The 25,632-nt window shown below is 42.2% G+C and overlaps 1 protein-coding gene across 1 annotated transcript in view; it reads left to right on the top strand.

The window, feature by feature from the left end:
* l3mbtl3 (L3MBTL histone methyl-lysine binding protein 3) overlaps positions 1 to 25,632 on the top strand; it is a 170,153-nt gene that overhangs the window by 142,068 nt on the left and 2,453 nt on the right. Inside the window, exon 21 of the mRNA XM_043683587.2 lies at positions 4,858 to 4,920. Coding sequence (XP_043539522.1) covers positions 4,858 to 4,920 — 63 coding nt within the window. The remainder of the gene's footprint in view (positions 1 to 4,857; positions 4,921 to 25,632) is intronic.

Genomic DNA, 25,632 nt, shown 5'->3' with positions numbered 1-25,632 from the left:
TGCTAATGAACTTCTTAAACACTGAAAATAAATGAGTACATGTTGATAAGAATTTGGAGTAGGAGAGCAACTGGCTTATCACCCTGCTCCACAATTCAATATAATAATGGCTGATCGTTGTCCTCTCTTCAAATTTACCCTTCTCCAGATAAACTTTGAGAGCCTTGAGTTCTGTCACATTTCATTAGTTCAAATATAATGTCAGATCTTAATGTAAAATTTGAATTTTTAATATAATTTAAATTTTAACTGACACTCTTTATTTATCCAGTCATTTTATCACTCACTTTGTGTCTGATTTCACATTTGATTCACCTACAGTTAGAATTTTTTTTTCATTTTTGCAATTAGTTTTCCAATCCTTCTGTCTGATCATTTAAAGAGATGCACAATTGCTTTGCCTGGTTCTGTTGGAACCCCAGATGCCCTGATTCCCTTGTGTTGTTATCAGCAGGTGCTTTCAACAATCTGTTCATTTTAAACCAGTTGCAACAGTAGTGAAATCTATTCCACAAAAATTTTAAAAGTCTAAACATACTAGCGAAATTCTAATTAATGGTTAGATGTTGTTAGATATCCTGTTACAGCAAAATGTGGCCTTTGTCTCACTTGCTTCACATAGAACTAACCTAAGTGTTGCACTGTGTTGCAAAGTTTTATTGACAGGATCTTCATGTCAAATACTTACAATTTTTAATCACTTGAGAGAAGCCAGATCTCCCTATTGTAACAAAAACAGAAGTTGCTGAAAGCTCAGCAGGTCTGTATTGTAGTCAGTGGCAAAACACACATGTCCAAATATTTCAACCAATATTTTGTTTCAAGCCTGTTTGCTCAGGTACCTTGTCATGTCAACGCCAACAAACATATGCAGTCGCATACCAATAAAATTGGTAGATAATAATCAAAAATAAGCAAGCTATTCAATGTTAAGTTACTGAACCTTTTCTAACTAACTGAGGTCCTTGGAAATACTACCCATGCACACTCTAACATGGTGGTGAAGTTTGTAGAGCTGAATGCGCAAGCGCTCTCTCTCTCTCTCTCTCTCTCTCTCTTCTCACACCGCAGTTACAGTCTTCAGGTAGGGTTTCTTTTCACTTTGAATGTCATCAATCTCTGTGAAGTTTCTGCTACTTTTCCAAAGCCAACTTCATGGTTTCATACCTTTCTGGTATGTTTTCAGAAAGTTCTGTTGAGCCCTCCAATCAGAATTCAGTTCTTAATCATCAGCGATAGTTTTGATGTTCCATTCTATGGGTAGCAATAATGCCTTTGATTGTTTGCATTTCTTCCTCTTGTTTAGAAGGTAGTTGATGAAGGATAGATGCCATTCTTTCCCAGGGAAGGGTTCAAATGTAAATGTACCTTTTGTTTCCATTGATACCAAGTAAACATTTGTGCGCATGAGCATTCTCTTAGACTCCGAGGTTCTCATTCATACCCTGATGTGGCCTGACCTTAATCCTATTCAACAAGTCTGTAATCATCTTTGCTCAGGTCCCATAATTCTACTTGGGTGGGCAATTTTTAGGCCTGGGACAAAAACAGGGATTGCTGGAAAAGCTCAGCAGGTCCAGCAATATCTGTGGAGAGAAATCAGAGTTAACGTTTTGGGTCCAGTGATCCTTCCTCAGAACTGTGTCTGGGAGCCCACCAGTCTCCTGGCTACACTATAAATCGCATGTTTGGATTTCTTGCCCCAGCAGCTGAAAAAAAATATTGTCAGACAATCCGCAAGGATTAGATTACTCCAAAGTCTGTTCATGGAAAATGCTTCCATTTCCATGTTTTTATTTCTGTTCTGTTTCGTCATGATTAACTCGAGGTTATCCTCAGGATCTCTGAGCATAATCCTACCTTCGATCTTAAACTGGAAACTCTAGAATCCGCTACCGACAGTGGGAAAAGATTTGCCATCTCTGTGCTGTTTTGGAGTACCCATTTTTAACATTAGGTCTCTCTGAGAGTTATATTAACCGCTACCTGAACTCCCACACTCCCCCCACCCACTCCAACCTCTCACCCTCGGAACGCGCAGCCCTCCACTCCCTCCGTTCCAACCCCAACCTCACCATCAAACCAGCTGACAAGGGAGGCGCAGTAGTAGTTTGGCGCACTGACCTTTACACCGCTGAGGCCAAACGCCAGCTCGCAGATACCTCCTCCTACCGTCCCCTTGACCATGACCCCACCCCCCACCACCAAACCATCATCTCCCAGACCGTCCATAACCTCATCACCTCAGGGGACCTCCCATCCACCGCCTCCAACCTCATAGTCCCACAACCCCGAACCGCCCGTTTCTACCTCCTGCCCAAAATCCACAAACCTGACTGCCCCGGACGACCCATCGTCTCAGCCTGCTCCTGCCCAACCGAACTCATCTCGGCATACCTCGACACGGTCCTGTCCCCATTAGTCCAAGAACTCCCCACCTACGTTCGTGACACCACCCACGCCCTCCACCTCCTCCAGGATTTCCGCTTCCCCGGTCCCCAACGCCTCATCTTCACCATGGACATCCAGTCCCTGTACACCTCCATCCCCCATCACGAAGGACTCAAAGCACTCCGCTTCTTCCTTTCCCGCCGTACCACCACCGACACCCTCCTTCGACTGACCGAACTGGTCCTCACCCTGAACAACTTTTCTTTCCAATCCTCCCACTTTCTCCAAACAAAAGGAGTAGCCATGGGCACCCGCATGGGCCCCAGCTATGCCTGCCTCTTCGTAGGGTATGTGGAACAATCCATCTTCCGCAACTACACTGGCCCCACCCCCCATCTTTTTCTTCGCTACATTGATGACTGTATCGGCGCTACCTCGTGCTCCCACGAGGAGGTTGAACAGTTCATCCACTACACCAACACCTTCCACCCTGACCTCAAATTCACCTGGACAGTCTCGGACTCCTCCCTCCCCTTCCTAGACCTTTCTGTTTCTATCTCAGGCGACCGAATCAACACGGACATCTACTACAAACCTACCGACTCCCACAGCTACCTGGACTACACCTCCTCCCATCCTGCCCCCTGTAAAAACGCCATCCCATTCTCCCAATTCCTTCGTCTCCGCCGCATCTGCTCCCAGGAGGACCAGTTCAAAATACGTACAACACAGATGGCCTCCTTCTTCAAGGACCGCAATTTCCCCCCCGACGTGGTCGACGGTGCCCTCCACCGCATCTCCTCCACTTCCCGCTCCTCCGCCCTTGAGCCCCGCCCCTCCAACCGCCACCAGGACAGAACCCCACTGGTCCTCACCTACCACCCCACCAATCTCCATGTACAGCGCATCATCCGCCGTCACTTCCGCCACCTCCAAACAGACCCCAGCACCAAGGATATATTTCCCTCCCCTCCCCTATCAGCTTTCCGTAGAAACCACTCCCTCCGCGACTCCCTTGTCAGATCCACACCCCCCACTGACCCAACCACCACTCCCGGCACCTTCCCTTGCAACCGCAGGAGGTGCAACACTTGCGCCCACACCTCCCCCCTCACTTCTCTCCAAGGCCCCAGGGGAAACTTCCATATCCGCCACAGATTCACCTGCACCTCCACCCACATCATCTACTGCATCCGCTGCAGCCGGTGTGGCCTCCTCTATATTGGGGAGACAGGCCGCCTACTTGCGGAGCGATTCAGGGAGCACCTCTGGGCCACCCGGACGAACCAACCCAACCAACCTGTGGCACAGCATTTCAACTCCCCCTCCCACTCCACCGAGGATATGCAGGTCATTGGACTCATCCACCGCCAAACCACAACAACCCGACGGTCGGAGGAGGAGCGTCTTATCTTCCGACTGGGAACCCTCCAACCGCAGGGGATGAACTTGGACTTCACCAGTTTCTTCATCCCCCCTCCCCCCACCTTGTCTCAGCCGGATCCTTCCAGCCCGGCACCGCCTTCCTGACCTGCAGTCTTCTTCTTGACCTCTCCGCCTCCACCCTACTCCGACCTATCACCCTCACCTTGACCTCTTTCCACCTATCACATTTCCAACTCCCCTCCTCCAAGTCCCTCCTCCCTACCTTTTATCTTCTCCTGCTGAACACTCACTGCTCATTCCTGAAGAAGGGCCTGTGCCCGAAACGTCGAATCTCCTGTTCCCTGGATGCTGCCTGACCTGCTGTGCTGTTCCAGCAATAAAGTTTCAACTTTGATCTCCAGCATCTGCAGACCTTACTTTCTCCTCTCTGAGAGTTCAACAGGTTTGTCATAAACTCTATTCTTTGGACATGTCTGGGGAGAGGAGCTGACCGTTTTGCATATAACAATAATTTCTTTAGGTGTCAGGATTTACATCTGCTTGTACTTACCTTTTGGCTCTGCATTCATATTTTGCAGACAACAACTCTTTATTATACATCTCTACACCTCCGCTCAAATACCAACAGAGATATGATGATCTGCGAGTAAATAATAATACTGAGATGGCTAATTATTAAATGGACATTGATTAGCTCAATTAGCTGGATGGCTGGTTTGAAATGTGGAGTGATGTCAACTGCATGGATCCAGTTCCACACTGGCTGAAATTACTGTGAAGGATTCTCCTTCTCCCCTTATTTGAAGCATGGTGACTCTTGAGTTAAACAATTACCAGTTATCTTTCTAATGAGAGAGCATCCCTATTGTCCAGTAGGATGATGGTGATTTTACTATTTAAAAATTAAAAGGTGACTAGAATAATTAAGTATTGCTCAAATCCCCTTTTTGTGTTTTTGAAGAGGATAAACAAAGAAAAGGAATATTGTGTAAGGTTTTTTGCATATTTGTGCCCTTATTAAAATTCAGTAATATGTTACTTTTTATTGTAAAAGTAATGTCCCTCTGGTTTTATTTGTAGGTATCTGAATTTATACTGAGTTTGCCAGGTTGTGAAGAGCAAGCCAAAGCATTTAGGCATGAGGTAAGCTTGAAGATAATGCTAGGTAATAAAAGTTAAATATTGCTTAACTTTCTTTCTGATTTTTAAAATTCCAACATAAGGAAAGGTGTATCATCTCTATCTGAATAGAAGTGTAAGCATTCCAAATAAGTCCTTGACTTGATTAAATGACATTGTTTATTTTCTACTTACCATTGTGGATCAGTTTTATTTTGGTAACAATTTTGGTGAGAATTTAATTCACTCAAAACTCAACGGCCTGCAGAAAATTAAAATCAGGCCCTAAATGTGCGAAAGCAAAATACTTAAAGCTGCCTCTTTCCATTATTATGAGGCTAGAGGTGCATAACAACAGGGATTGCAGGTCAAAATAATTCATAATACAGGATGCATTTAAGGATTCTATCAGGAAATGTATTTTAAGATTGTTTAGAGTTATTACATTCTATCAATCTTCAATAAATAAATTAAAACCTTCAGTTTATATGTGCTACTTAAAACAGTCATAGATCAACTTAGTTTACTTTATGTTTAATGTGACATTGGTGTGACTATAAAAAACAACTACTTGTTACATGAAAAGTAGCAAACATAACTTATTTTGTCCAAGTTTCGGTTATGTATATCATGAGTTATTTTGAAATGTGTCACGATTGGCGAAGAATTGGAAAATGTTGATAAAAATTAGATTGTTTACTTAAAGCAAATTAGGCTAATAATCCACCTTGGCACCATTCGTAGAATCTGATATAGTCATCTAATTTTCTAATATAAAACCAAATTTATTTGGGAATGGTGAAATAACAGCTGTACTCTTGATCCGGGTTCATAAGGATTGTTACAGGCTCAATTTCTGGAACCCTTCTGTATTGTCCGGTACAAACTGGCAGTAATACATTAACTCCTGCATGTGGTGTGAACTTCCTATAGGTGTTCCTTTTGCTAGTGGTCTGTCCCTGTTGGTTTAAAAGTGACAGCATGAACAGCATTTTTCAATATCAGATCTCTTGCTGCGTTACTGTTAGTAATTCAAAGACTTACAGTATAACAGAGAAAGCTTGTGCCATTTCATGCATACAATCAGAACCACTTGTTAACGGTGTCTAAGTTAATTGCTTTCTGTTTTTAAAAGTGTCAGAAAAAAAATTTGAATACCATAGTATAGAAAAGCAACATATGACTTCTTCCTGTTCACTGTTTCACATATTTATGAAATGAAACATGATGTTAACAGAAATTAAAATTACAATGAAACCCGATCCAAACCTTATTTTTGGTGTTGAGTCAGGACATGACCTGCATCTGGAGGTCAAGTTACTTGGTCAGTTATTTTCAAACATAAACAAGTCACTTATGTAAACAGACTCCGCAGACTTTTAGACTTAATGACTCCAGTGCAAGTTTCCTAGGATTAACCCAGCATCTGAAGTGAATCCAAAGCAGTCAGACTTAGCAGGGAATCACTTTTCCAGCACAGCTTGTGCTTCCTCAGGCTCCTTGAGTAAACTTGTTTCCCTCCCCATGATCTGTTGAGCTAATCCCTGACCCTCAATCTGTAAGCACTCACCCCTACAAACTTCCTGTCTGACCTGTCACCACCTCAACCCATCCTCGCTCTGACACTGCATGTTGCAATCTTCTCACTGGCTCTCGATCTCTTCAATTCCCTGCTCCCTGCCTAGTGCCTATGGACATGGACCAGCTGTTGGATGGGATAGTCTATCCTCTTGCTTTGCTGTCAACAGGAAACAGTGGAAAAAAAAATTAAATGAGGTTCTGCCATTAAATTTAGTAGGATCTTTGAGTGTTCCCTGGCTGCTACAACCTCCCCTGTACATTTTAAGGCCCATATTTTAATTCAAGTGGAAATTCCTGGAAGGGCAACCTATAATTTTCTGATTCAGGATTCCGTGCTAATCATTAAATATGACAAAGAAACAAAAAGGATTGTAGGCAGAAATAATTAGAAGGAAATGTTCCGCAGTCAAGGCAATGCCTCATTTTGAATATTAAATGCAGAAAATGTGTAAAAATGTGTGTAACGTTGGGCCTTTCATTCCTACATATGGCAAAGAATTTTGGCGTTTACCTGAGATAGTGTAAAATGCTAGTGCTTTTGCAAGATGCACAATCATTAGTATATCCGCAACCCTTCTGCCTCATTTCCTTGTTCCTTGGTGCGCTAAACTTCAACCAAATTGTTCCAAGGTACAGCAGATGACCTCAGCAATGTTTCCCTGCTCACAGTGCAATGCATCGTTAAGTAAAATATCTATATCTTCTTCAAAGGTGGCATTCAGGTAGTGCATCACTGGCTTGGTATTTTCTTTGACACAGTTGAACACAGCATACTGAAAAGGCAGCTCTTTTGTAATCACATGCTGCACAGAAAAGGGATCTGTTCACTGTTTCCTGACAGAAAGTATGATTAATTTATTGTGCATCAGCTCTTTATCCTATCTCTATTCCAACCAGACTTCAGGTCACAGGTTGACTGCTTGGCAACAAGGGATATTAAACTGGCAAAGACAAAGACCTGGCTCAGAATGAAATGCAGTGAACTGATGAACAAACCAGAAGAATGTTCAAATGATTGTTTCTGTGCCCAGTCCATCCTGGCAAGATATGTTGTACTCCAATCAAATCTCCAACTTTATCAATGTTGCATGCAGTGGGACTACTTGTTACCACCATTGAGGGAAGGAGCGACAGAACTCTGTGCTTGTCTATCTATTCCATTGCTCCTAAAAGGAATTTACTCCATGGCAATGGCTCAATGGCAGTGGTCACCAAGCTATCATTGGCGACACTTCAGATGGCCATGATGTTTGACTTCAGTGTCTTGATGTAGACTCTATGGCTAAACTGGCTATGTGGCACTGACATGGTCAGTGGCAGAATGGGTGATAGAGGAGCAGTTCTAAGCTCAGAGAGGGGGCAGCAAGTGCTTCTGTGCCCGTCCATGTACAATGTGCCAGTGACATAGGTCTCTGATTTCATGTGACTGCAGCTTTGAGAGATGTTTTGACAGCTCCTGTCAAAGCTGTAGGATTTTGAGATTTGCATGTTTTGAATTTTAAACAAAAATGGTCATCTCATAGAATGATTGTTAAAGGGGTTGGTAGCATTGTGGTAATGGGGGTGTGAGACCCAGGCTAATGATCTTGGGACATGAGTTCATGAAAGTTGAAATCAATGAATCCAGCCCAGTTAACCCTGCAGGTCTGGCGGCTTGCGTCAAAATTGGGAAAGCTGTCCCATGAACAGATAAAACAAGAGCCTGAGTGGGAGGGAAAGGGAAGAAGTGGGGGAGAGAGGGCGCAGACATCTGATAAAACAGCACGAGGGGAGGAGAGTACATCTGAGTTGTTGCTGCTCGGAAATGTTTTTCAACTCCAGCAAGTTTGAAAAATACAAACTTTTAAATGAACACAAGGAAAGTGAGAATTTGTAGGCACAGGAAGGGGATTTGGTTTGTGAGTAATGGTGAAGAACCTCTACTTTCTACCAATCTCCAACTTAATAATAAAAACGTAAGTTTAAATAAGTAATGCAGTTTAAAAGTGTGAGTTAAGGTTTGACGGGGAAGCTTGGCCAAGTAGAATGCCCATCTTTTGGCGTGTGCGAGGTCGTAAACATTTCTCGTTGCCTAGACGGGTCCACATAGAGGAAGTGTTCATGGCTGAACAAACTTGAGCTCCAGGTTTCAGAACTTGAGCAGCAGCTGGAGTAACCTGAATTGCATGCATGAGGTGGACAGTCCCATGGATAGCATGTTCAGAGAGGTGGTCACGGTGCAAGTAAGGGACAAGGAGGCAGGTTTAGACCGGTCCAGACAGTCTAAGAGAATCTGGTAGGTATTGCAGGAGTCTCCAGAGGTGCTGCTCACTAGGAGAAACTGAGGACTGCAGATGCGAGGTAGGGGCATTCCAGATGAAGAGCTCCTGCTCGAAATGTCGACTCTCCCGCTCCAGATGCTACCTGACCAACTGTGCTTTTCCTACACCACACTTTTCATCCTGCTCACTAACTAGCTTTCTGCTCTGGATTTTGGTGAAGGCAGTGAATCCGTGAAGGAATGCAGCAAGAGCCAAGCCTGCAGCACCATGGGTGTAAGGCCAGTACTGAGAGAGAATTCCTTCATTAGGGGAACAGATAGCTGTTCCTGTGACTATCAATGTGACTCCAGGATATGATTTGTTGGCTCCTTGTTGCTAAGGTCAGGGATGTGACAGAATAGCTGCAAGGGGGAGGGGTGGTTGTGGGAGGTGGTGAAATGCCAAGTGTCATGATTCCCATTGGTAAGAAGAGTAATGTGGTCCTGTGGTTAGAATTTAGAGAGCTAGCTAGAAATTTAGCTGTCAAGATCTCTGAAGTAGATTTCTCCAGATTACTCTCAGTGCCATGTGTAAGGATGTGGACACATAGGAAGATAAAACGACTGTGTGGCTGGAAAGCTGATGCAGGAGAGGGGAAGCTTTAGATTATTGGGTCATGGACACTGAGGAAGCTAGTACAATCCAAATAGGTTGCATCTGAACAGAACTGGGATGGAGCATTTTCCTTGTGCTATTAGAGAGGGTTTAAAATAACTCAGCATGGAAACCTGGAGAGAATATCAGAAAGTAATACCAGAGCGCACAAAATGCTGGGAGAAGCAGACAGCACTAAAATGTTTTTGAAAAATAGGTGGAGTTGGAGTAAAGGAGAAAGTAATTAACTCTAAATCTGGGTTACGCTGCATATACGTGAACGCATGGAGTACAGTAGTAAAAATTGAAGAGTTTTTGACACACATTGTCTTGTGGGTTTATGGTGCTGTGGTGATTGTGGACACCATGTTTAAAGAAAAGAAAATTGCATAAATTAAATCGTGTCCTCAAATTGAGGACACTTCCATCTTCATTTGTGTGCTGAATGCTTATTGATTTCAGACAGATCCAGTAACTCCAAACAAGGTGCTGTTGGGCTTCAATAGCAGCAGAATTATATTCAAGCTGTGATCTGTAACCATATGACCCAGCATCTCTCCGTTTCTACCATACCTGTTAAACCAGGGGATCAACCCTGGCTCAATGAAGAAAACAAGACAGAGTGCCTGGAGCAGCACCACTGATTTTTAAAACCGAGATATCAATCTGTTGAATCTACAATACAGAACTATTTACATATCAGACAGTTGAAACAAAATGCAAGAGCTCTAAACTACAGAACATGTGGAATCTCAGCAGCTCTGGCAGCATCCTGTGGGGAGAAAAACAGAGTTGATGTTTTAAGTCCAATACCAACAGATCTTCTGGGTTCATTCAGTTTTTTTCTGTGTTTGTCACAGATTTCAGTCTTTAGCTAATTTGATCTAACTACACGTGATATCAAGAAAAGGTGGACTCTGACAACATTGCTCGAAAATTAGCAATGTCCCTAGCCAAACTGTGCCCCAGTGTATTTAAAACTTGCTCATCTACCTGACAATGTGAAAAATTGTGGAGCTTGAATCTCACTGTGGCAGATGTGAAATTTGAATTCAATTAAAAATAAATATGAATTTATGCTTGCCAATGTCGATTTTTGTAAACCCTATCTGGTTTACTAATCTCCTTTCAGAGAAGGAAATGTGCCACCTGTGGGTCTGGAGTCAAATACCAACCATTTTGCATGTATCTTACTTATAAGGTGGCTGACATGTGACTCCAGACCCCGAGCCATGTGTTTGCTCTTGACTTTCCTTTGGACGTTTAAGAATGAGCAATAAAGCTGACCTTACACATCCCATGAGAGAATGAAAATAGTAATGGACAGTGCTGCTAAGCAGCATTTATTCAGCACTAACCACCGACTTGCTTCCACTTGGTTTGAGTTCCAATATGTCCAAACATGGACAAAAGAGCTGTACTTCAGCGGGGAGGTGAGAGTGACTACTGTTGACATTGAGGCTGGATTTGACTTAAAATACCATCAAGGCAAAAGTGGAATCATTGATAATAAGGTTTGGGAGTTTGTGGAGCCATACCTGGTGCAAAGAAAGATGGTTGTAGTTGTTGGGAGGGCAATCATCTCCCTATCAGGATGTCACTACAGAAGTTGGTCATTGTAACGTCCGAGACAAAACCATCTTGAGCTTGTTCATCAATGACCTCTCCAGGCAGTCAGGCATGTCCCTTGATGAAAGCTCAGTTTTCATTTGAGTCATGTCACATGCTGAAGTAGCCCTTGTCCAAATGCAGCAAGACCTGGATAACATCCAAGCTTAGGCTAATGAATGTCTAATAACATTTGTACCACACGTGCCAAGCAACGAGCATCTCCAACAAGTGAGAATCTAGCCCTCTCACCTTGAACTTCAATAGCCTTACCATTGCCACAATCTCGATATCAACATCTTGAAATTGTCATTGGCCAGAAACTGAATTTTACATGTCTAAGTATGGTGTTTGTTCACAAGAGCAGGTCAGAGGCTTGGAATTCTGCAGCAATTAACACACCTTCTGTCCCTCCAATGCTTGCCCATCATCTACAAGGAACAAGTCAGGAGTGTGATAGAATGCCCTCCACTTGATTCGATAGGTGCAGCTCCAACGACACTTGAAGCTTCATATCATCCAATCCAAACCAAGTTGCTAGATTGACACCACATTCATCACCTTCAGTGTTCACTCCTTTAACCGTAGCCGTACAGAGGCAACTGCTGTAACTCACACAAGTTCCTTCAACATTGCCTTCCAAACCCACAAGCTTTACCAACTAGAAGGACAAGGATAGTAGATGCAAGGTACACCACGTCCTGCAAATTCCCCTCCAAACCACTCGCTGTCCTGACTTGTAACTAATATCGTCATTTTTTTCATTGTCACAGAGTTAAAATTGTGAACTTCCTTCCTAAACAGTACTATGAGTGTACATATATTTTGAGGACTGGAGCAGTTTAAGAAGACACCTCATCATCTTTTCCAGAACAATAGGAAATGCTAACCTAGACTATGATCTCCTTATCCCATAAACAAATTGCAAAAAGATAAACCGAGGAGAAACGTGTATTTATAAAGCACTTTTCAAGAATTCAAGACATTTGGTCCATTGAGTCCACACCATCCCTCCAAAGAGAGAGAGACAGACGTGCACACACACACACACTCCTATCCATGTAATGCTGCATTCCCCATGGCTATTCTACCAACTTGTACATTCCTGGAGACTATGGGCAATTTAGCTTGGTCAATCCACCTAACCTGCACATCTTTGGACTGTGAGTGGAAACCGCAGCATCCGGAAGAAACCAACGCAGACAAGAGGAGAATGTACAAACTCCCATCTGCAGACCTACCAAAGTGATTTGTGATACTTCTCGAAGTATGATCAATAATATAATAAATGACAGGGTGAGAATTTTAACAACAAATGCCCTGAGGCAGGATGGTATCAGCGTATGGAGTTGGAAATGCAGAGTCTTTACAAGAATGTAGGTACATGGTATTTCTGAGGAGAAAGTGAGGTCTGCAGATGCTGGAGATCAAAGTTGAAACTTTATTGCTGGAACAGCACAGCAGGTCAGGCAGCATCCAGGGAACAGGAGATTCAACGTTTCGGGCACAGGCCCGATTTTCCTGAAGAAGGGCCTGTGCCCGAAACGTTGAATCTCCTGTTCCCTGGATGCTGCCTGACCTGCTGTGCTGTTCCAGCAATAAAGTTTCAACAACAAACATGGTATTTCTGAGTCTGACTTAGACAATTCTCAGAAGAAGGGATGGAGTAGATGTCCAGGAAGCAAGGCATGTGAAACCGATGATTTTGGTGTTCCCAATATTCAGCTGCATGACTTCTGCTTCTCTGAATGTTGAGCAACAATCTGAAAATTTATAGACAGTGAAGGGATCAAAAGAGGTAGTTTTAATGGTATCAATGCATGAAAGATTATAATGTGAATCAGAATGAACCGAAATAGTATTTACTTGTATTCTATGGAGTGACAAATTGTGATTATATATTCGTGAAGTCCCATGTCTTTCATTATCAGCCACACTAAATGTTGTTCAAGTTTTAGCTTGTTGCAGTGATGGTAAATCTATTAGTTACTTCATTTGTTGTAGACTATAACAGCTAATGTAAACATCAGTGATTATGTCCTGGACCTAGTTTACCTATGAAATATGACATTGAGGATAATTGAAGATAAAAATTTAAAGTGCAAATGATCTTGGTGTATAATTTGCATTTAAATATGGTAATTAGCAACATGAAGATGAGGTAGTTAATAATTAACATTGCTCTTGTCTGTTCTAAGTGATGGATTCCAGATAACATGTGCTATTGTCTTGTCAAATATTTTGACAATGAACTTCTCATCTGTGTAATTAGTTTCATTTTACAGTGTGCATAATCCATCACACTGGGGAACTAATGCAGTTTGTTAATTGCACAAATTTGCCATTCTATCACCTTTAACCATTGCATGCCTGAATACATGGCCTGAGGACTAAGGTGCTAAATGTAATGACATTGAGTACTATTACAACTGAATGAGATTTAGGCAGAGGTTTTGAGGTTGTGAATATATTCTGATGCACAAGTGCAAAGTTCAAGGGACTTATGAATGTCAACAGAAGATTGGGCTTTAGTCTCTTAATTTCAGTGTCAGATATTAATGTTCTTTATATTGTAGCATCTAAGGAAGGATTCTTTTCAGAACTAGAATTTACCTATTCCATCATAAAATAGAAAGTCTACCTGCAGAAGTTATTGAGATAATGAGCCATCATTTGTGATGGCAGGGCATCAAGTAATAATTACTGTCCATTCAGTGTTATGTAACATATTTAGGGTTTTAGATTTTTTTACATTGAGAATTGCTAAAAGAATGAAAGAGCATTACAACAAGGGCAAACAAAGCTTCTAGATTCTGAGGGTACGCAACTCTAGCTCCTTTATCAGAATGAAAAATTCTGAAATAAGCAGCACAGGAACTTGCTTGTTAAAAAGGCTGCTTAGACTTAATTCTTTGGTGAGTTCAGTTGATATGTATTGCATAAATACAGGTTATTCAGTGCATTTCAGTGGTGCACTCGACTGTAACATGTTGCTAATGGTGGATCAACACACGACCTGGAAATCAGCATTTGAATTTCCTGATTTAATGCCACAGCTGTGCTTTGTTTGGAAATGCTTTAGCATTGTTGCAGACTGCAAAGATAGTATAAAATTGCTTTAGAATATTTGCATGTACTTTTAGATGATTTCATGAATAAAGTACATCTTTGAAATTTGAAAAATATATTGCACACTGGCACATTCCAAGGTCCAGGATCACCTGCACAAAAGCCTGGGGCAGCTGCCACCAGGGTGTAGTGGGGAAAGAATGCTTTCTAGGATCATCACGCCAAAGTGTGATGAGGGTCTGTTCAATTATCAGATCCTCTTTGCCTCAAAATGTATGTAAATAGTATCCTCCAAGAGTAGGAAATGCCTTTGGTTTTGCAACTTCAGAGAATGTCAAACTCCAGTTTGTTTTTTTACATTCAAAAATTGTACAGAATTACTTTAGTGCCTGTATATGTACATAAAGATAATTTAATTAATAAAATATATTTTTACAGTCAAAAAGTTTGCACAAAATCTATTAACCTCACTTTATATTGACAACACATTAAGGGCTTATACATTCTAGGTTTGAAGTACTTGAGCTTCAATTTCCGAAAAGCAATCCTGCCTTTCCTTTGGAAAAGTGCAGCTAGACACTGGGGGAAAGACAAGTTTCTCAACTCATTGAGTGTGCAATAACTTACAGTTCTCATCTTACTCCAATAGCTACGTACCTGGCTTCCAATAATGCTCATAGATTCCAATTATCCAAGCTGATGCAAGTTTCCAAATTTATGGTGATGTGTTACATTTGCTAACTCAGTCAAGAGGATACAAGACTTGTCATTGTCTAAGGAAAAATGCATCATTGCTGTAGACAGCCTGTTGGTTAGCTCTCATTATACACAAGCTCCAATGATAACCTTCCCAAATCATCAATACTGTCTGATTCCCAACCATTTTAAGCCTGAAATGAAAGATACGACACAAAGATTGCAACTACTTTATCCAACAATACTATCAACAATACAAACAAAACCAAAAGATTCAGCCTTTTGTTTATATTCAGTGACAATATTGTGAGTATTTTTGCTTCACTTGGTATTTTTATAGAATCCCACCCTAGTGGCTACAACATGTGTCGTGACAGCAATATGGAGGAGGCTTAGCCAGCAGTGACATTGGTGGAATGACTATGATGGGAGTATGAATGCTGACATTCTGTGAGAGAACAGCAGAAATGTGCAGTATGAAACCATTACCACCACTCAGCGATGCCACAGTGATCCGTATCTTATTGTTGTCTTATTGCTCTGAGAGTCTGCATGCTCTATCAAACACTGATACCTATATCATGGTGGTATATGTCTGAACCTACGTAATCATAAATCTCATGAACCCAGCCTGAGTTCAGTTCCCATTACAGCACCAACTTTTGGTGACTTCTATCTCTGTTGCAGTGGAAGTTGAGAGGTTAATGTTGAAGTTTTTTTTTTCACAAATCCTAATGGCACAAGTTTCAGTCCACCCTGTTCTGTTCTGTTCAATTCAGACTTTTGTGTCACTTACTCAGCCCAGTGAGACGTTCCCTATGTTGAGGTCCGCATCACGGCACCAAATGTTGAAGTATATTTTCTACAAATCCGGATGACACAAGTTTAGTACAAGGGTAGATGCTTTATTATCGGACAGCCAGTGAGAGATTCTTAGTGACACCAAAGGATTCGTGTAACCTACTTGCGGTGGCACTTCTCAATGAATCTCTGCTCTACACACAAAGGCAAGATATTTTATAGGAATAATACAGAGATTGACAAGTCACATGGTTGATTGCTGTTACATTGTATAAGACAGGTAATTATAATTTTACAATGCCTAGTGATTGCCAATTTCCTGTGATAACTAGTGAGTGGTTTACAGGGACTGGTTATCCTATTCTTCATAATCCTATGTTGATGGATAGAGATTTAGATAGAAGGACTATTCTTTGTTCTCATCGTTGGATTCACGTGTCCATGTTAATAGGTAGGGGAAGCAGTATAATGGGGACAGAAAGCAGTTAATAAAGTTATCAGTCTTGTCCAGGGAGGACAAACACCTTTTCCTGCAGTTGCAAGTAAAATCCACAAGTGTGGTTCCAGAAGATTCTGTCCTCGGGGAGTTAGCCAGCCCCTTTGCTGTGATGTCCCCTCTCATTCTGTAAGAGCCTAGGTTTGCAATCGATACTGCAGTGAGTCCTTGTAGCAGGGGAATGTTTAACCCTTGAGTTCCTAATATGTCATGATAAAGAAGTAAAAATAGAACTTATAACTTCCTCAGTTGTATCACAGTCCATAGTTATTCCCAGCGAGTTGGCCATTTCATCCTGGAAAGCCATGTGTCTGAACATAACTGGTCAACTCCATGCTCCTTGACTGCAGATTCTATGGCAGCTATGCCAACATGCCATTTCTGTGTGCTTTCCCATCAAAATTCCCTTCTCAGTCTTCTAGCAGAACTCATCTATGACCTTGGATTCTGGGAACTAGAACATGCGCCATTCCTTTCCTGTGGCTTTGTTTCGACCCTTGTGATTGCCAACATGCAGATATCAAGTCGATTGTATCCTGTTAAAGTCCAATGGCAGCATCTGAGCTAGTGGCTATTTGTGTCAGATAAAGTCATATTGGTCCTTTATCCAGAGGTCTACTTTTAGAGTCATAGCATGGAGACAGGTCCTTTGGCCCAAAATGTTCATCAATGCTAACCCCACTTCTCTGCACTTGGCCCATATCTTTCTAAACCTTCCCTGTCCATGTATTTATCCAAATGATTTTTAAACGTTATTAGGTACCTGCCTCAACAACTTCTGCTGGCAGTTCATACCATGTACATACCACCTTCTGTATATAAAAATAAGTTGCTCCTCAGGTTCCTTTTTATTCTTTCCCAATCTAACCTTAAACTGATACCCTCTAGTCCTCAATTTTCCAACCTTGGAAAAAACGACTGAGAGTGCATTCACTCTACCCATGTCTCTCACAATCTTGTATATTTCTATAAGATCCCCCCTCAGTCTCCTATGCTCTAAAGAAAAAATGTCCTAGCTTGCCCAACCTCTCCTTATAACTCAGACAGGTGAGTCATGGCAACATCCTTGTAAAATTCTTCTGCACTCTTTCCAGTTTAATAACATCCTTCCTGCATCAAGGTGACCAAAACTGAACACAATACTCCAAGTGCAGCCTCATCAACATCCTGTACAAGTGCAACATAACTTCCCAACTTCTATACTCAATGCCCTGACTGATGAAGGTCAGTGTGCCAAAAGCCTCCTTCACTGCCCTGTCTACCTGTGACTCCACTTTCAGAGAACCATGCACCTGAACCCAAGGTCCCTCTGTTCCACTACACTCCTTAAGGCCCTACCATTCGCCATGAAACTCCTACCTTGATTTGACTTTACAAAATGCAGGACCTCACATTTATCTATGTTAAACTCCATTTGCCATTTCTCGGCCCACTTCCCCAGCTGATTAAGGTCCTGCTGCAATTTCTGATACCTTTCTCAGTGTCCACAATACCACCTATTTTTGTCATCTGCAAATTTACTACTCATGGCTTGTACATTCTCATTCAAATCATTGATATAGATAACAAACAGCAATGGGCCCATCACTGACCCCTTAGGCACTCTACTGGTCACAGGCCTTCAGTCCGACAAGCATCCTTCCACTATTACCCTCTGTTTCCTAGTATCAAGTCAATTGTGTATCCAGTTTGACAGCTAGCCCTGGATTCCATGTGATCAAACCTTCCAGAGCAGCCTACCATGTGGAACCTTATCAAGGGCCTTACTGAATTTCCTATAGACTATCTACTTCCCTGCCCTTGTCAACCTTCCTAGTCATTTCATCACAGAATGCAAACAAATTTGTGAGGTATGATCTGCCACACACACATCCGTGCTGACTGCTCCTAATCAATTCCTGTCTTTCCAAAGGCATGTATATCTTATCCCTCAGAATCTTCTCAAGTAACATACCCACCACAGATGTTAGGCTTAATGGTCTATAGCTCCCAGGATTTTCTTTGCAGCCCTTTTTGAATAAGGGCACAACATTCGCTACCCTCCAGTTTTCTAAGATCTCAACCGTGGCCAGCGATAATACAAAAATATCAGTTAGGGCCCCCACAATTTTTTCTCTCGCTTCTTGCAGTGTTCTTGCACTGCTGTACATCTCTATATCTGGTCAGGACCAGGAGATTTATCCACCTTCATACATTCTAATGCTACTTGCCCTTTTCATCAGGACTTGCATCAAATTGACACGGTTGTAAGTCTTGGCTATCTGAAAGTATAAATGCAAAATAGAAGGCTTGTGGTAAAGGATTACAGAGTTGGATGGAAAACAAGAGGTTCTTGGTCACAATATATGCTGCTTGCACTTTATACTAGATTATGATTCCAGTGTGCAGCCATAATTTCAGAAATAGTACTAGAATCATGCACAAGGGAGTCTTTAGATCTGTTTGGGTACCTGAATCTGTACAGCAGTAGCCTATTAGGTTTGTTTGAATTTGGATGCATGATTTCGTATACCAATCTTTCACTTCAATATAAATCCTTTCCAATAGTGTTAGCAACCTTCATAACCCTCAAAGTTAGTTGTTGCCATGCCCCGTACAGTGTCTTGATCTTGATTCTAAAAGGTTACAAGATTGCTGCTTGATGAAGAGATAAATGAATTATGGCAGTCGGTTGCATTTTGGCCTATAATGTGGAGACATCTATGTCTGCAGTTCCACACTAATTGGACAATAAAGGAGTAAAATTCTTTTTGGTTGACATACTGGGTATGTTGTTGACAGAAACTTGTAAGGCAACAAGAGCGCAATTTGTTTCACCGAGCACTAGTGGAAGTCCAGCAAGCGGGTTATAAATTAATTTCCAACTCACTCGTTTCTCCTGCTCCTTCATCAGATATCAAATATGAAATATCCTAATGAACAGGGTGTTTTTAACTTGCATTGAACAAGGATGGATATTAAATTGCCCAACCTGTAGCCTGGTGGCCAGCAAATGGATTAACTTTTTGAGGAGTAAGTGAGGACTGCAGATGCTAAAGGTCAGAGTCAAAAAGTGTGGTGCTAGAAAAGCACAGCCAGTCAGGCAGCATCGTAAGCAATATCCCAGCAGTTGATGGATTTCCATAAAGGACAGAACAGAATTCTTCCAGCACTTTGCATGTATAACCAGAGGCACCTGAAGCATGAATTTTGAGAATATTTTTGAAAAAGACCTTCTAGATTTGTACTTGCTGATGATTGTGTACCTATTGAAAGTTCAGGGTAAATAAAGTAAAGGAGTCAATTGCATGTCTCAAAGATTGGTATGGGGGGAATGAGTTTCAGTTCATGAGACATTGTCACCAGTATTGGAATGTAAAGGATCTGCTTTGGTGAGATAAGCTTTACTTGAACTGTGCTGAGCCTAATGTCCTGATGAATTGAATAGGACTGTAGAGGAGGCTTTGAAATAATAACAGAAGTGGTGGGTTGGGAGAGGGATAATGATGCCCAGAATGAGAAAGAAAGGACCACTGTGTGCAAATATTAAAAAAAGTAAATGAGGTCAAGTGCTGAAAATGTCAAATGATCTCCAACTAAATGATCCCTAGGAAATAGTAATCATAACCTACTAGAATTTAGAATTCGATTTGCAAGTGAGAGACTTTGATTGGAAACAGATATGATAATCTTTAAATAAATGAGGTCAAAACCAAACACAGAAATTGCTGAAGAAACCTAGTTGTGGTAGCATCTGTAGAGAGAAAACAGAGTTAACATTGAGTCAGATTTGGTTGGAATGGACTGAGAAAGAAGTTTAACAGAAAAGATGGTTGATGAACCATGGTCGACGTTAAAGAAACTAGTTCATGACTTTCAAAAAGATATATCCCAGTAATGAAGAAGGACTCTAAGGAGGAGGAGTTAAACTGGGCATGATTAACCAAGGAAATTGAGTACAGTATCAAATTGAAAGAGAAAAAAAAATCATACAACGTGGTGAGGATTAGGAAATGTTTAAGAAGAAAAAGTCTATTAAAAATAATTTGTGTAAATTAGCAAGTAATATAAAAATGATACTATAAGTGTTGTTTTAAATAAAAGAGAGAGAGTGGCCAAAGTGATAGAGGCTGTTTGAACAATGAAGCTGGGAAATAATAATTGGGATTCAGGAAATGACCATGGAGCTGAAAAATACTTTGCATCAGTCTTCATGATAGAGGATGCCAGTGGCATTCCAAAAATATTAAATACAGGAATGAAAGGTAAAGGGACATAACCACAATAAATATCTGTAGAAAAAGTACAGTGTGAACTAATATGTCTGAGATGAAGAGCTTTTGCCCGAAACGTCGATTTTGCTGCTGCTCAGATGCTGCCTGACCTGCTGTGCTTTTCCAGCACCACTCTAATCTAGACTCTGGTTTCCAGCATCTGCTGTCCTTGTTTTTGCCTAGTTGATTTTAACCCTACTGCGAATTCTCTTGCGAGGATGCCTGCCTTGAAGAAGTTTTCCTCCTCTCTCTACAAGACTCTCGGTGAGTCTCTCTCTCACTGCAACCCCCAGGTCATCACCTCTGTCCTGAAGCTCTTCAACCATGTCCTGAAACAGACTCGCACCAGTTTCCTCATTTCCCCTTCCCCCATCTCACCCCAGCTCCAGCCTTCCAGCTCAGCACCGTCCTCATGACCTGTTCTACCTTTCCATCTATCCACTCCACCCTCCTCTCTGACCTATCACCTCCATCCCCACCCCCATTCACCTATTGTACTCTATGCTACTTTCTCCCCACCCCCCTCTCATTTATCTCTCCACTCTGCAGGCACCCTGCCTCTATTCCTGATGAAGGGCTTTTGCCCGAAACATCGATTTTCCTGCTCCTCAGATGCTGCCTGACCTGCTGTGCTTTTCCAGCACCACTCTAATCTAAGAGATGCTTATAATTGAGCAGAGTTAGAATGGCTTCATCAGGAGAAATCACGCCTGACATTTTTTTTTGAGGAAATATGCAGGAAGTAAAGGAGAAGATGTTCAATAAGGTACAGCATATATGACTGTATAATGGGATAACTGTGGTGTTAGGGGAGCTTATTAACATCGATAGAGGACTGGCTAATGAGCAGAAGACACAAAGTGAAATAAAGGCCATTTTTAGGATGTTAACTAATGAGTGCCACAGCGAACCGTGCTGGAGCCACAATTCTTCTTGATAAATATGAAAAGACTTAGATGGTGGAAGTGAATGTACTATAGCCAAATTTGGAAGTGACACAAAAAAGGATAGGAAGGTGATTGATGAGGATGACAGTATGTACAGAAGGATGTAGACAGGTTAGGTGAATGTTTTCTATTTGCCAAATTTCTACCCAGTGTGTGAAAATGTGAGGTTACGCAGAGCAGAAGTAAATATTATTTAAATGAAGAAAGACTGCAAAATGGTGGCAGTGCAGGTGGATTTGAGGGTCCTCAATCATGTATCACAAAACGTTGGCATCCAAGTTCAACAGGTAATAGTGAAGGCAACAGGACTGCTGCCCTTTGTTTCAAATGGAATATAAAAATAGAAAAATCTAGCTTAACCTATACAAATCACTGGTGAGACTGCACCAAGAATTCTATGAACAGTCTTTGCTCCTCATCTAAAGAATGATATTCTGACATTGGTGGATGTACAGAAAATGACCACTAGATTGATCCATACATGGAGGGATTTTCTTATGAGGAGAGACTGGATAGGTTGTGCCTGTACTCCTTTGGAGGTTGGGCGTGTGAGAAGTGACCCAGATGAAACTCAATTCTTCAGGGATTGACAGTAGAGATGCTGAGAGTTTGTTTCTCCCTGTGAAAGAGTCTGACCAGAGGACATCAATTCAGAGTAGGAGGTCACACATTTAAGACTGAGATGAGGGGACATTGTTTCTCTTGGAGGGTGGTGAATCTTTACTGCAGAGAGCTTTATATATTCAATATTATATATGGTTTAATCAATAAGGGAATCAAAGATTATAAGGAAAAGGTGGGAAAATTATGTTGAGAATTTCATTGAATGGCAGAACAGATTTGATGGGCTGAATGGCCTACTTTTCTCAAATGTCTTATGGTCTCAGGATCTTTGTTGCCTTGAAAGACTGGCTGTTGTGCTTCTTCATCTTCTTCCAACATAGATATCATAAAAGGGAGGGGTCACACAGTAATCTGGGATGATGTTATTGATGCAAATAATAAAACAAAGAGCATTCTAGAGAAATACTTCCAAACATACCTTGGAGACATTAACAAAATAAAGTGCAAAATACCCTTTCAAAGTGAAGATATAATTCAAGACTGCTGGTCTTTGTTGCCAATTGATCGCTGCAACAAACGTCATGGGACTTTAGCTTTTAATGAAACATTTTCTTTGAATATTTAAGAGAGGATTCCTCATGCTTGTAATTGTCAATACAGAACAGTGCGAAGATTAGTTTTTGTGGATTAGATTCCCTACAGTGTGGAAACAGGCCCTTCGGCCCAACCAGTCCACGCCGGCCCTCCAAAGAGTAATCCCCCAGACCCAATTCCCTCTGACTAATGCACCTAACACGATGGCCAATTCACCTGACCTGCACATCTTTGTGACTGTGGGAGTAAACAGAAGCACCCGGAGGAAACCCACGCAGACACGGGGCGAATGTGCAAACTCCACACAGATGGTCGCCCGAGGCTGGAATCCAACCCAGGTCCATGGTGCTGTGAAGCAGCAGTCTAACCACTGAGCCACTGTGTCGTCCCAATGACCACTTAAAGTCCAGATAATGAACAAATTCTAAACAAAGTATCAAAACTGTATAGATTGTTAAACATGAAGCAACTCTAAAAATGAAGCAGCAAGTTTTGTGTTGTAAATATGTAACCTCGAATGCTTTACAGACTACAATAAAATTTGAGTTTAAATAATATAAGCTGGGTCAAAATCCTGGCACTCACTTTCTAGTGGCACTGTGAATCTCCCTGAGCACATGGACTGAAGCAGGTCACAATGGCAGCTCATCACCATATTCTCGAGGATACCCATGGAGGGGTAATAAATGCTATCTCAGCCAGAGCTGCCCATGTTCCACGAGTGATTTAAAAAAAACGATGAATGATATCATTTCAACATGGTGCCTCTGTTTTAAAAGACCAAGATGAGGAGATTTTGTTTTCTTTCAAAGAGTTGCAAGACTGTGGAGCTGTCTTCCTGGAGAAGCTGGTGGCCGCAGGGCCAGAGTATTTTAAGTCCGAGATGAATACGTTCTTTCGAAGCAAGGATTATTGGAGCTGATTCATAATTGGAGTAGATGGAAATATAGAATTTGAAGCACACATCAGTCACGATCTTATTGAATGGCGAAGCAGGGTTGAGAACTGAATTGTGTACTTTTTGGTTTTGTGAACAGAACCAAACAAGAACAAATGTTGATATTTAGCTGTAAATTAGTATAAATTTCTATAATGGTTTAATGCAGTCACAAGTCCAGGTAGTTCTCCTGCATTTATTAAACACCTATTTGTGAATTCTGACTTTTTACATGGAGGGATTTTCTTATGAGGAGAGACTGGGTAGGTTGTGCCGATAGCTGCTAATGAGGATAATTAGTGGCTAACAGCAGCTTGTTTGTGGTAGCAGCCCATGTGATGACAAGGCCCGCTGTGTGGATTGTGATAAGGACATGGGAGTGCTCAGGCCCTAAAATTATTGAACTCTATATTGAGTCCTGAAGGCTATAGGATCCCAAGTGGAAGTTGAGATATTGTGCATCCAGCTTGCATTGAGCTTCGCTGGAGCATAGCAGCAAGTCTGAGACAGACGTTGGCCAGGGAACAAGATGTGTATTGAAGTGGCAGGTAACAGGAAACACAGGGTCATTTTTACAGACAGAACGTAGAAAAAACAGTCCTCACCCTAACCCTAACCCAGTCTGTGTTTCATCTCCCATATTGTGAGCAGCGAACGGAATAGACTAGATTGAGTAAAGTGCAGGTAAAGCGCTAGAGCCTTGGATAGTGAGGGTGGAGGAAGTAAACTGACAGGCACTACACCTTCTGCGATTGTATGGGAAGGTGCCGCAAGGATGTGGGAGGTGAGGATGAGTGGACCAGGGTGTCTCGGAGGGCATTGTCCTTGCTGAATGCTGACGGGGTGGGGGTGGGGAATATGTGTCTGGTGGTGGCATCACCAAGTAACCCCATCTCCTATGGGGTTTACTATCCTTTCTGACCGCCTGCTTTCTGCTGAACATATTGCACTCAGCGAAGGCTATAGTTTCATCCCTCTGATTCCACACCCCTCCCATCCCCCATGGATTTTGGGCACAAAATAACATTGGACTCTTGTTCCTTCACCTCTGTGCCCATTTCTTTGTACAAGAGCCATCTCCCCATCTCACAGATACCTTCATCCAGTTCTGCCACTCTTTGCTCAATTGAATCCTCCCTCTGGCCTTTTACCTGCATTCAACCTGTTCGTCAAGAGCTGTCGACATGACATTGGCCACTTCAATCTCTTTACTTCCACCTTATCCATTTGAAGCTAGCTCCCCTCTGAACCGACTACATCCTGTGCTCTTCGATCCATCCCTGACACTGTAATGAAGCCTGCCGACAAGGGTGGAGCTGTTGTTATCTTGTGTACTGACCTCTATATTGCAGACGCTGTGCACCAGCTTTCGGACACCTCTTCCTATCTCGCCTAGACCATGACCCCAGCAGTCCACCACAGTCAATAATATCATTTCTTTCATCTGTTGATCTCCCCAACCATGCCCACTGCCCCCCCCCCCCCCCTCCCCCCAAATTGTCTCCAAGCTCATGGTCTCCTAACCCCACACAGCCTGCCTCTACCTTCTCTGTAATGGGCGGACCCGTTTCTTCCCACCTCGACTTGACTTCTTTCTCTGCTTGTCCAATCGCTTCCCACTTACATCTGTGATTCCTCTGATGCTTTATGTCAGTTTCATATTTCCAGTTTGTGGGCTTCAGCACCACCTCTTTACCACAGACGCGAAATCCCTTTCAATGTCCATCTCCCATCAGGATGATCTCAAAGCTCTCCAATTCCTCCTGGAAAGAAGGCCTGAACCGTCCCAATCCACCACCAGCTTCCTCTGCTTAGCTGAGCTCGTCCTCAACCTAAACAACTTCTCTTTTATTCCTACCACTTCCTTCATATCAACGTGGTAGCTATAGATACCTGCAAGGGCCCCAGTTCTGCCTGTCTCTTTGTGGGGTACATGGAACATTACTTATTCCAATCCTCACTCAGGGCCCACACCAACAACTCTTTCTCCAGTGCATCAATAACATCATCGGTGCTGCTTCCCCCTCTCATCTGGAATTGGAAAGGTTTATCAGTTTTGTTCCAGTTTCCACCCAGTTCACCTTCACCTGGTCCATCTGTGACTCCTCCCTTCCCTTCCTTGACATCACTGTTTTCATTTCTGGGGATAGGCTGGCTACCAATAGCCACTACAAATCTACTGACTTATACAGTTACCTGGATTATACATCCTCATACCCTGCTTCCTGTAAAGGCTTGATCCCATTATCCGAATTTGTCCATCTCCGTTCCAATGATGTCAAGAGAGCCTCTGAAA

The sequence above is a fragment of the Chiloscyllium plagiosum genome, unplaced genomic scaffold (genome assembly GCF_037043375.1).
Source record: "Chiloscyllium plagiosum isolate Xiang-an unplaced genomic scaffold, Cpla_swu_hap1 HiC_scaffold_3, whole genome shotgun sequence".
NCBI lineage: Eukaryota > Metazoa > Chordata > Chondrichthyes > Orectolobiformes > Hemiscylliidae > Chiloscyllium > Chiloscyllium plagiosum.
This window is presented reverse-complemented; position numbering and strand designations above follow the sequence as displayed.